Below are 12989 nucleotides of genomic sequence, written 5' to 3' on the forward strand. Positions count from 1 at the left end.
AGACCCCGCTTTTTCTCCAGCTCCGTGCTTCTCTACATTCCTCGACGTCACGGCCGCCTTTTTCCCCACAGATAATGGGATTTTTTTCTTTAAAAAAAGGTCCAATCAGCGTGTGACAGGTTTCTAATGGAAGTCTGATGGTGCGGCCCTCTCGCGACACCCGAAATCATTACTGATTTCTTCTTTTGATATTAATCAGTCATCTTTCATTGACTTTAATGGCAGGGCCTTTGAAAATCCTCGTACAAAGTGATTTGCCATCTGGCGAAATTGGATTCCCCCCCCCCCCCCTTTCCCTACCGTCAGCTGAATGTTTCACCTTTCGCGGTAGTGACGCCACCGAGATGGGGCGTCTGTTAATTTCCCAGGTGTGCGACACAGCTGGAGCGTCCCCCAGCCGCCGCACCGGCACGGGAAACTGGCCCGGCGTCAAACGCGGTCGACCCAAAACCGGGGGGGGGACTTGAATCAATTTGGGGCAAAAAAAGGATTCCGTTTAAAACGTTTTTGAAAGTCAAATCTGACCGCGCTCCCGTTCCGCCGTCGCGTCGCATTATATTGACGGCCGTAATAGAGACCGAAGGGAAAATGAGAAGCATCCGGCAAAGGCGGCTGGGCGGCTCGCCAAGGCTCTCCAACACGGAGCAAAACGACAGATGCGATACGTCAAAAAAAAAAAAAAATAATAATAAGGAAAGTGGATGGGCCCAATAGGCGCCTTCCCAGTGCCGTCGCCGGACCGCGTAGCGCCCGTGGTCCCGATTCAGAGGCCGGCGTAGAATTTGGAGCCCCTTTTTTCCCTTCCGCCATCGACGCCCTTCGGGGTCACACCTGGGGCGGAGTCGCTCTCGGAAGCCACACGCAGCGTCTCGCGACTCGCCTTGTTTGGAAACAAATAGGGGGCGAGGAGGGAAGGCGTCCTTTCGCCGCCTTTCTCTAATTGCCGGAGCGCTAATTGGGGCCGAACACGGGCGCGTGGGGGTCAAGGAGGCCGCCGACGAGCCCATTAAAGACAATCGAGGAGCAAAACAAACAAACGCAGGCAGCGCCTCCCGGTGAAGCCCCGCGCGTGGAAAAGAACAGCGTTCGTTTATTTTTTACCCTCTCTCTCTCTTTCTCTCTCTCTCTCTCTCTCTCTCTCCCTCCCTCCCTCCTACTCCCACTCCCCCCCCCCCTTCTCTCGAACCCGAAAGCGGCGACGGCGTTTGCAATGTGTCTCTCTGCTTCTCGTTGCAGCTCGACAGTGACAACATGTACATGAGCATGTCAGAGACGAGCCAGGACTTTCCGCCAGCGGGCCAGGTGGGTTAATTAATCTTCACCGCCTCGTTTCAACTTGTAATTAAACACATTTAAAGGGATGCATCGCAAATGAGCGGCACTATCGGTGGCGGCCATAATCAGGAGTAATTATAATGTGCAAACAAAGCATTTACGCCGAGTGTTCGCTTAATGAGATGGAGGTGATAAAGGCCCACGGTCGGTGCCTTATTGAAACGCTGCTTTTCGCTCCTCTCTTTTCTTCAAACGCTGCTCTACAGTTGGCAATAGAACCTCCTTTTTCATTTTTTTCTTTTTTTTTTTCTTTTTCAGAAATAAACACGCGCTTTTGTCGTTTAACTTTTTTTTGAGCCGGACATTCGACAAAAAAAAAATTACATTTCTATAGTCTGATACCTAAAATTTTACACCAGAATGAATATTCATTACGGTCACATCTTTATACGTGTTAAATTATGATGTAACGTGGCAGAATTGCTTTTCACGTCTCAAAAACAAGCTGCACCACGTTATTGTTATATTATTATTATTATTATTATTTCGACGGACGTGCAAAAACATTCTGCGAGTCTATACGGACACTGAAATATTTTTACTAACCTTTTACACTCCAACGCATTATGACAGCATGGAATAAGGTGCTTTCCTATGAGGCGTATAGTTCGGGAACTTGTTTGTGCACCGCGCTCCATGCCTGTATTTTAGTGACTTTCTGCATTTGGTATCGAAAGTGCACAACTTGCCATGGGACGCTTTCAGGCCGGGACAACGTTGATCTCTTGATCTCTTTTTAAAGAAGGTTTCTGCTCTCGTGAAGGTATCGTGCGGAAAGGTGTCTCTTCTCCAGGTGCAGCCATGTGCCGCGAAGGCATGAGAGGATCAAAGCTTTTGGTTCTGCGTTTTACCGCACTGGTGAAACAAAACACGTCTCTTATGAAGATATCTTCGTGTACGGTAGCTCGGAGTCACCTCTACAGTAGGGTCGCCATCGTGCTCTCGGTGCGGCGTCTGCGCGCCTCCTTCTGCTCGGGTCTTAGTCTTTGCTCTTTGAAGACCCGGCCGAAAGCGCACGGTTACGCAACAGCCGTTGGCGCGAGACCTGCGGGCTCGGAGACGCCCGAACCGCAAGCGGGCGATCGGGCCGCGTCTCTTCGCACTTGAGTTTGAGTACGGGGGACGTGCGCTCGGGACGCCGACCTCTCCCACACTTCGCGCGAACGCAGGAAGTGGCCCGAGCGCTACTCTGTAGAGCTCTCGTGGCGTTTGCCTGCCGTTGCCGGAACTTGCTAAAGGTCAGCGCTGCTTTTCACGTGTAAAACCTCTGCTGTGAGGCCCCACGACGGCCCGCGAGGTGCTGGGGCCTCCGCCCTAAAGTGCCTTGTAGCCACCCAGCTACCGCACGGCGTTTACGGGCCGCTTAGAGCAGCGCCTACCACGTGATCCACGCGGTGGCGGAAAGGGCCCCGCGAATAAGATTGGGGTGGAAGAGGAGAACATGAAGGCACCCCCTTGGTGAAAGAGCCCCTTCGCCGCCGTTTACCTTTACATTCGCTTCGATCGCTTTAGCAGACAGTTTTCCTCCAAAGCGACGTACGATGATCGTTAAGTAGTATGCAACGGACGCCTTTATTCAAAGTGATTCGTAGCGTTCGATACGCTGCGCTGACCTCCCTGCAGTCATTCACCCATGTATACTTTTCCTGAAACACACCTTTGGGGTGTGGGGGAGAAGCTGCGCGGACACGGGAGGACGTGCAAACTCCACGCAGACGGAGTCGGATTCACAACCCCGTCCGGACGGACGGCCCAGAGCAGGGCATGAGGAGCACCACGAGGTCTGGTTTTGATGGAAGACGGACCCCGCTGAGCGTCACTCTTTACTAAAGGAAGCAGCCGGGTCTCATTTGGGCCCGTTACCCCGTTGCGGTTCTGCTTTAGCCACTTTGTTTGTTCGCCTTGGTACCTGGAACCGAGTCCGACCTTGACCGCGGTCTATACGGGAGGTCGGTGCCACTCGCCCTGGCGGTTCCCTCTGACCCGTTCCCACTGCCCTCCCCTTCCCCCTTTACATTTCGCTTCAGTTCCGTGTTCCAGAGAGTGCCAGCCAGCCACAGCCGAACACGAAACAGACAGGAGCTCCCTGGAAAAGAGACGTGCCCCCCAACGTGGACTGTCCTCGGCTTTCCTGGGTAAATAACCTCCCACCGCTGCAGAATGCACACGTGCTACATGTATAAACACCTCGTACCATGGACAGCTTCTAGGTTTGGAGCAAGAAAATACTAAAATGTTTCCTGCTGTTCCACAGAGGTAAAACAAATGGGTTATGCAAACAAGGCCCTTTAAATCCCCCCCCCCAAAGTAGAAGTGCGGTGGGGCGAGGTGCATGATTGGTTAATACGACTCAGTGCTGACTAGGCTCGGGCGACCGGGCAATTCGACTGGCTGCCGTGTCTCGGCTGCATCCAATCAGCTGGCTCGATAGTGACAGGAATCCCCGGGGTCTCAGAGAGAGAGGGGTTAATTGCATTTACTCGATTCGGTGGACCAGCAGATTGAATCGGTCTTCAGTGCGTCTGGAGAACAATTGCACCTGTAGGAAATGGACACCTCGTCCCACAGCAGTTAATAGCAATTTAGAAGCAACAACAAAAGACAGAATTGTAACTCCATAATGTGTCATATGTTTAGATGTGTGTCTTGGATTTCTACCATCAAAATAAAGAACTACTGCCAGGGCAGCAGGTGGCGTAGCAGTTAGAAACCCACCTCTCTCTGTATTACCCTTCATCAAGGAACTTACCCCGAACTGATACAATAAATTACCCAGCTGTATCGATGTGTAAATCACTGCGAGTAGCCTTAGCATTACAAGTTGCTTTGGAGAAAGACATCAAGCAAACAAATAAAATTAGAATAAAAAACTATGAGAAGTTCAAAATCTGAAAGCCATTTAGAAATTGAGGTTAAATGTTTGACTAGTGATATTAGTAAGTGATGTTTGCTTATTTCAACCGCTTAAAGTCAGATTCAGTAAAGAGGCCCGACGAAAGTGTCGATCGGCCTGCTGCGTGTGCAGATCTGAGCGCATTACAAATAGCAGACTGATCAAATTGCAAATGCTGCTCTGGTGGTGTACCTCTGATAAAGTCCACTTATCTGCAAAACTGGGTACCAATCAAATAAACAAGATATTTGTTCCGCTGAAAGGCAGAGAATAAACGGGTCCCGCTAATTATCAGACGGAAGGACCTATCCGCCGAACACCGGTTTTGGAGTCCGCTCCGTTTCCACGTCCCACTGCTGTCGTCGTTTGCTCCGTCCCGTGGGATTTTTCCATTAAAAGTACATGGCGCTTCAGGCTCGAGCAAATGAGGCGAGCATGGGTAATCAGAGGGAGAGCATACTGAGCTGCTGCCATAGACTCCGCCCCCCTTCTTTAACCGTCGTCAGTATGTTGGGATTCGGATGGAAAAGGAAGAGAGGCTTTGGCGGGTACCTTGAGTGACGAGTCCGTGGGCCAGCGGGGCGCCCCCGTTGTCCACCCACACAGCCAATGCACCATGAGGGGGCCCCATCCTAAGATCTCCTGGTCAAAGTAGAGGATGGCGAGTGCTTGTCGGTGGGCGGAGCTTATCATGCTGGAGAGAGTCGAGGTCTTTAGGCAGGACCTTTGAGACCGGAGATAAACAGGATGGACGCATCTTGCTCGAGTGTCTTGCGGTTTGTGGCCAAACGGCAAAATCTTCATCGCTGCAGTGTTTTCTTCTGAAAGTTCGGCGTGTTAGACCTGGAAGGCGGCTTCAAATCTGTTCGCCTTCACTGGCTCTCAATGCTGAAAACCTTCCCTTCCAAAGAATAAATAAAATACAGCTGTCCCCCCTCCCCTGGCTTTCTTGTAGTGGTTTTGTAGATAAACAAACGCAGCGTAACGCTCCCCACCCATCGAGCGCTGCGAGAACTCGGTCACCGCCGTCTAGAAGGTTAATCTGGATGTGACATGTATTCCGTAAGTCGTGTTGAAAAAAATCTCCTAAAAATAGGAGGGAAGGTAATCTCATACTGGTGGCTCTTATTGTTGGGGGGAAAAAAAATGCCCCGGAGGGGAATTGGGAAATGATCTTCTTTTTTTATTATCACATCAGCGCACGCTTTAGGGCTTATAGACACAGCTAAGTAACCGCATATGCTAGTGTGCTGTCCTCGGGAGGCTGCCGCGGGGAATAAAACGGCTCGGCGGCTGAATTTGGCAGCATAATCCACAGTAATGGTTTCTGTATTCAGTAGCTTCGTAGGACCAGTTGTGCAGTTTAGCACACTTAGTGAGTACCTCGACTCAGTGGTGTTGTAGTGCACATATTACTGTATTTTTTTCTTTTTTTTTTTTTATTATTATTATTTTCACCCTCCACCCTGCAGGTATCGTATCGAGAAACGCGTATTAAAATGAATCAAGTTCAGGACACGTTTTCAAAGGCAGCTTGGTTCGTGCAGGGACCACAAACAGCCTCGTGCACCGCGGAGCACCGGCACCGACGCTGTGTTTGCAGCCCGAACGTGAGAGAGAGAGCGAGAAAAGGCCGCGACCTGCTAGGCACCGGTGCGCCATTCGACGACGCTTACGGACTTTCTGCACGTAGCCGCACATGCTGGGTTCACTAAACCTGTCTCCTTATTCCAACCCCCTGGACAGCTGGGGGTGTAGCGGTTAGTGCTTCTGCCTTTGGACCCAAAGGTTGTAGGTTTGATTCCCCCTCTCTTGCTGTAGTGCCCTTGAGAAAGGTAATTACCCGGCTCTATAAATGGGTTATTACCTGCAACCTTCACATCGGAAGTTGCTTTAGAGAAAAGCGTCAGGTGAATTAATAAACGTAACCTTCTGCAGCATAAAACTTCTCATAAACGGAGCCCCACGGAGTGCCTTTTCGAGAGTGTGCGGCTTTGCATGAACGCGCAGCCCGGTGTACTTGTACTTGTGCAACCATCGCGGCGTGTACGTGCGCTTCTTTCAGCCCGGCAACCGCAATCTCGGTCTCGGTCTCGCTCATCTCGGTGGTCAACGCGAAGGTTTTAAGTGTTATGTAGCATCGCTCATATCCGAAGCCCTGTAATAACACTTACGTGTTGGAGGAGCTTATCGACTCTGCCTGTCTGATACCACCAAAGATATAAATAGTAATGCCTGTTGGAGAAGCAGATCTACCGATACAACAAAGAGCCCTTCCCCGAGGAGGCGTGGAGCAATTGTTTTCCACTTCGGCAAACTTTGCAGAGAAAGCCCAGGACAATTAGTCTGCTCTTCGTAAGGCCGCGCGACGCATCTAACGTTGAGCCGTACGAAATACGATCGGATCGTCGACTCGGGCGGCCCGCGCGGGTCTCGTCCTCGCCGGCGAACGTCCGGACGGCTCCGAGATCAGGCTCGACCCTGTGCTTCGCAGCACGTGGGCTGCTTCTTCAGAACCCGCTCCCCTAGCAGATTCTCCAGAACGACACCAAAGAGAGCAATATATTATGAAAAAAAGAAAAGGCGGCTAAGGGTTGCGTGTGATGGTAAGTGACATTTTGGTACCGTGGGCTGAGCTCTGTGTGGAATCTCTGACTCAATTAGATGGGGTTCCCCCTGATGGGATCTCCTTAGCATGTCAGCCCATTTGGACCAGCCTTGAACATATCCAGAAACCCCGTGGTGTCAGCGGTGTGATCCGCCCACCTCGCCTTGTAGGCATGGAAATGAAAAATGCAAATAACGCTCGTGCCCAAAGGTTGTTAAGTGTCTGTTTTATGGGTCTTTTTTCATCTTTCTTGTGCAAAGACGGTTTCGGTCGTTTTCTTCAAAGCTGATTTTGTAAAGCCGCCTTCTTATTTCGTCTCATCGCCGCCTGTGCCCTGGCATCCAGCGAGAATCGCGCTGCGCGATAATGCATGTATCCGTCGTGCTGCGTATAGAGGTGCAGCAATCGCATTTTCGCGATCCTAAATAATGCATCTCTTTGTGTCGCATTTTTATGTTCGCTGTAACGAGCGGAAAGGAGAAAATCGGCAGTAAGGAAGGAGCCGCTTGACACGATGCGGTTTAAATGCAGAGGGACGTGATGCGTCGATTGAAACGGTTACTAAACCGCAGGGCACCTACGTTAAAGAACGCGAGTCGCCGACCCATATAAGACTCATGGGAAAAGGAACGCCGGTTGCTTTTTTTTCCTTGACCCGTGTGACCTTTGCTCACCTGGAAGCCGCTTATGCTTTTGTCACCGCGAGCGCAACAGGTCCGAGCGGCCTCTCCGGCGCGGCCCGTGCCGTCGGCGTTCAGATGATCCCATCTCGCCCCCCCGCGGTATTCATTACAGACAAAATTGCCCACGGAGCCTCCTGCACGAGCAGAGCGGAGCGCGCAGAGGAAGCGCTGTCGGGGAAAGTAGGCCACCTAATTAAGTTAAACTACTCCAGCGTTTAGCCTGACATCTTCATTACTCAGAATTAAAAAGGTGCTTCCTTTTCACGCGCAGGTTAGCCGTGTTTACGTTCTCTCGTCTCTTAATTGGATTCCTTTTTAAGGAGGACCCCCGCGCGGCACGTAAACGGCAGGGCGGCGCGGAGGAGCGGGCGCGTACCTCGTTTTCATCTCGCGGATCGGGCCGCTCGACCTGCGTCGCGCAATTCGTGCAATTGACGAACTGCTGCCGAGCGCTTATGAGACACGGTAAAGCTGTAGGCGTGACGGGAGAATACGCTATCTTCTTCCCCGGCTCGCTTATTGACGAATTCGTCGCGGGTGCGTGTCTGCGGAAGCCGGAGCGCCCCGGCCGAAATTTGGACGGGACGCTTTGCCCCCGACCCCGCCGTTCAGGCAGCCTGTCGGACTCCGAGGACAAGGAGCGAGTCCGCCGATTGCGGAAGGGCCTCGCCGTGCTCCACGCGTCCGACTCGCTGACGCATTTCTCAGTTACGCGTCGCGTCTGTGGCCAACTCGGTCCTGGCATCGACGACGTGTCGGATGATGTTGGGCTGCATTAGAGGAAGAGCAGCCAATCATCATGCTGAAGGGAAACGAAACACGAAGGATGCGTTCAGTTTATTATTGTTTGCAAAAAACTTTATTTTTAACCAATTTCTAGCTCCGTGACTCATAAGCAGTTTGCCTTTTACGCATACGGAGTTTAGGGATCGGGTACGGCGGCGCAGCGGGTGACGTTGGCGCCTCGCACCTCCCGGAAGCGGGTTCGAATCAGGCTCAGCCCGTGTGGAGTTTGCGTGCTTGCACCGTGTTTGCGAGGGCTTTCCACGGTCCGAAGTCGTGTGTTTCGGGCGAGCGGGTTAACATAAAGTACCCTCAGAGCGAGTTTGTGTGTGATGGACTGGCATCTTGCCTCCCACCTTCTGCTTCTGGCATAGACTCCGGACCACTTGTGACCTGCACCGCTTGTACGCGATGGAATCGTGAATGGATTCGCTCCAAATACATTTGTCAAGGGCCCAACAGCAGGGAACTCTACGAGCGCTAGACCGAGTAGCTCTTTGCTCACTTTGTTCCCATCCCCCGGGCTCCCGGGCTCCCGGCAGAGCGTCCACGATTAGCTTTAGGAGTAACTCGTAGCCCGCGTGCGTTCGTTTCCCCGCGGAGCTTCGCCGAGCACCTCCTTCATTTCGCACGTTGATTGAAGGCCTCGATCTCTCGCTGCTCGTGCCGTTTTTAATGTTCGTTCCAAGGTGGCCCAAACGTCACCGGGCCCGTCATCCCTAACAAACGACCATTTCGCACCCACGTGTCCCTGCGCTTTCTATTCTACGCGTAATATTCTATAGACGATCGTGTGCCGCTCAGGCTCCTCGGCAACATGTCATTCGGGGAGATGCGAGTGATGCAGCCGGATCGTTTCGCGATGCACGTTTCATTTATTTATTTATTTATTTATTTATTTATTTATTTATTTATTTATCACCAGGCCGTCTGCTATTCCTTTGCGCTGGGGATGCGTTTTCGATATCGAAGGCCTCCTCGGACGCCGAAGTGTCCGCGAACGTCGTTTCCTTTCCGATCGGACTCTGAGAAACGGAGACGTACGCGATAGGATCCGATCGAGGCGGCAAGGCGGCTGACGTTTCTCGTACGCTCGTGACGTGGGCGAAAGCTTGACTCCCACCCGAACTGCATCCGGATAACGTACGTTAATTACCGAAATAAATCGATGGCTTCGTGTAAGCTGCTCACGGGCGTACCGGCCTGGTACGTAGTTGTAGCGCGGGGGAAATCCAGACGCCACGTGCACGACTACGCGTCACGACTAATGAAGCGGTAGTTTGACATGTTGCACCCTGCAGTGATTACTTTCCAAAACAGATTGCCCGGAGACCGTGCCCCGACATCACGGTTTCATGTGTAATCTTATATTTCGCGAACGGAGGCGGTCCTGCTGTTTTCTGCCCTGTCTGCTCCGCCGCTCCCGACGCCTTGTCTTCGACGTGAGTTTCGGGCTAAATTGAAGACGCTGCTTTTTGGGAGCCGCGTGCACTCCTCAATAATATAAGAACGTTAAGCGAGAGAGGGAGTTATGAAACGTTTTATTACCCTGCCATGAACTCCTGTCGCTAAAAAATTTAAATGGGATAAGTGCCTTTTAGACACCTGGTAGGAGGTAGAGCGTGCGCGGTTAAAAAGTACCCTTCTCTGCCATCTCCTTTACGGTAGAGGTTCCGGGCCTTTTCTCAACCACAGACACCTTTAAGAATCTGAGGAAAGCCAAAGACCCACACACACACGTTTTCAGAACCGCTTGTCCCATACGGGGTTGCGGGGAACCGGAGCCTAACCCGGCAACACAGGGCATAAGGCCAGAGGGGGAGGGGACACACCCAGGACGGGACGCCAGTCCATCGCAAGGCACCCCAAGTGGGACCCGAACCCCAGACCCACTGGAGAGCAAGACTGTGGTCCAACCCACCGCGCCACCGCACCCCCTCAAGTCAAGGACCCCCGAAGGAAAAATACCCCTAGATAAATTCAGAACAAATATTGCACTGAAAATGGCTTTCCTTCACACACGTATAGATAGACAGATATATAAATGGTAAGTAATGGCGTAGTTGTGTTTTTTTTACTTTTATTCAGTTATACAGTGTTATTTTCAAAAAAAGCCAGGGCTACATGGACTCCCGTTCACGGACCCCTACTTCGGACGGTACTTATGTGCAGCGGCTGTTCTCCGTTTGAGCTCAACGGAGAGATGGAAACGGCGGTCCCCTCGCGCCCTGACCGCCGGAGCGGTCCATCGGGCTCCATGAGTCCCGCTCTTAGGGCATCGTGAGCATTTCATGTGTTTCAGTACACTCTTAGCTGGCGTTTGAAAGATTGCTTGGGATGAGCACTATCAATACACAAACACACACACACAGAGTATATGCATTTCCACGGAAACAATGCCAACATGTTGTCCCAAACTACCAGAGACATCTGTGAAAGGAAATGCAATCAAACATGCAAATTAATAATAAGACATGTTTGCCTTTACAAAAAAAGGAATTAATCCGGGGTTCATTAAACACATTAATTACTGTCTTTTGAGGAAACAGTTGGGCTCAGATTTTGGATGCAATTTTTTCGTTAATTGCCTTAACTGGCTGTCTTACAGAATTCATCTCTTTTTTTTTTTTTTTTTTTTTTCTCCCCCGAATAAAAAGTTATGTAGGAGGTGGCAAAAAAAGTAATTAATTTCTATACATCGTACATCTGCCGTGAATGAATCGCGCTAAACTTATTACAGACAATTTAATGAATTGCGTTTTTAGTGCGATAATTTTGAGAACTAAAAGGGGGTGTAATTCGCTCCATCTATTAAGTCACCTTGAATCACAGCAATTTGGTTGCTCTGAATGAGCCCTGTTCTGTGGCCTTGTTTCTAACTGTAACCCGGTTTCGTTTAATCAAATCAAGTAATGTTTGATGCACAGATGGGGATGCAGATTAGATCTAATGTTCCTTTTCGAGTGGAGAATTAACTTGGCAGCGAATGCGGCTTTATGGGAATCAATATTTCAATCCAAGGGACAATAAAAAATAAACTGATTCATTAAATCTCTCTTTTTGAACTTCATTGTTGGACTTGCATAAAACCATACTCTGGCCTTCGTCTAGTGCGCGTGGTGAAATGCACGTTTTACAACTCGCTTGCTCTGAAATCATTCAGAATATACCGATGACAAAATTAATAATGATGATGACACTAAGGAAGAAAATGCACGATGTGCTCTTTAGATCTCTAAGGCCTTTTAATCTAGAGTTCAGATTAAATTCGGGTCTATTTTCATCATTTCTTTAGACCTCAACTTAGAGGTCTTAATAGCTAAACTCGCAGAAAATGAATGCTTCAAAAAGGACATTCGGCACAATAATAGTCTGATAGTTACTAAAATCAGACTGATTGATGGATTCTTATTAATCTCTTTTCGCAGGACATATACGGCTGAATATGAGCTATTTCGAAATATCGCCAAAAGCCCAACTTTGCCTACTGTGTTCCAATGTCTCTCGGGCTTGGACCGTCCAGATTGACCTCTGTCCTCCTAATGTTGTCCCGAACAGTCGTACCCGGTGCCCAGCCTTGGTGATGAAGACTTCAACATCCCGCCCATAACCCCACCGACCCTGCCGGAGCACGCCATGGTGCACATGCCCGACGGGGACGCCGCAGCGTACCACCCGCTGTGCCCGCCCCTTTCCCAAAACGGACTGCATCCCTTCCACCCCTCGAACATGGAGCTGCCGGCCATCACCGTGTCCAACATCCTGGGGCAGGATGGAGCACTGCTCTCAAACTCCTTATCCATGGTGAGAATCCCCTTTATCGCCATTCCTTCTAGCAGAAGGTGCCGAACAGCTCTTACACGTGAAACGTTTGTTTACAGACAGTCAATATGCAGGCGGTCCCCGATTTACGACGGTTCGACTTACGATTTTCCGTCATTACGATGGCGAGCTGGCAATAGTCAATCGGTAGAAACCGTACTTCAGGTTTTGAATTTTGAATTTTCCCGGGCTAACGATATGTGCAGCGATACCCTTTGGGATGCTGGGAAGCAGCAGCGATCCGCATCTCCCAGTCTGCCACGTGGTTGTGTTTTGTGCATCCCTAATGTCACAGAAGCGTCAATCTGTGTCTCCTGCTACTGGTGGGAAGAAGAAAAGGAGGGTAATTACACTTCAGGAGAAACTCGAGATGACCGCCCAGCATGAAGGTGGCAAGTCCCTAACGATAATGGTCATCGCACGTATGCTAGGCTCTGATGTTCGGTAGCTTAGGTGTATTAAATGCATTTTCGACTTACGATATTTTTGACTTATGATGGGTTTCGCGGAACGTAACCCCATCGTGAATCGGGGACCACCTGCATACTGTAGTTTACTGCATGTTCTATGCTGGCTGAGTAGTTCTTTTAACAATGTGGGCTGTAACTTGTCTACAAGTACAACGAAATAATAAACGTGTCCATGTATAGTGTCATTTCGCTTTACATAGTGTTTTTAAATTGTAAAAATGGCAGTTCGGTTAAAATGGAAGGTGGGAAATTTTGATGCGTATGGTATTTCGGTGAATTGAAAGTGACATTATTTACTGAAAAAAAATTCAAATATTCTGTCGATTAATACCGAAAACGGATAGTCGATGGCGGAGGAGGTCCAGTTTGCAGAACGTTATTCAACAATCACTGGA

The 12989-nt window shown here is 50.2% G+C and overlaps 1 protein-coding gene across 2 annotated transcripts in view; it reads left to right on the plus strand.

The window, feature by feature from the left end:
- The window catches only part of tox (thymocyte selection-associated high mobility group box), a 75995-nt gene that overhangs the window by 42441 nt on the left and 20565 nt on the right, over positions 1-12989 (plus strand). For both annotated transcript variants that reach the window (XM_029254504.1, XM_029254505.1), the window contains exons 2-4: positions 1237-1302; positions 3363-3470; positions 11861-12106. In XM_029254504.1, the coding sequence (XP_029110337.1) occupies positions 1237-1302; positions 3363-3470; positions 11861-12106 (420 nt within the window). The remainder of the gene's footprint in view (positions 1-1236; positions 1303-3362; positions 3471-11860; positions 12107-12989) is intronic.

Source organism: Scleropages formosus, chromosome 9, assembly GCF_900964775.1.
Source record: "Scleropages formosus chromosome 9, fSclFor1.1, whole genome shotgun sequence".
Classification (NCBI taxonomy): Eukaryota; Metazoa; Chordata; class Actinopteri; order Osteoglossiformes; family Osteoglossidae; genus Scleropages; species Scleropages formosus.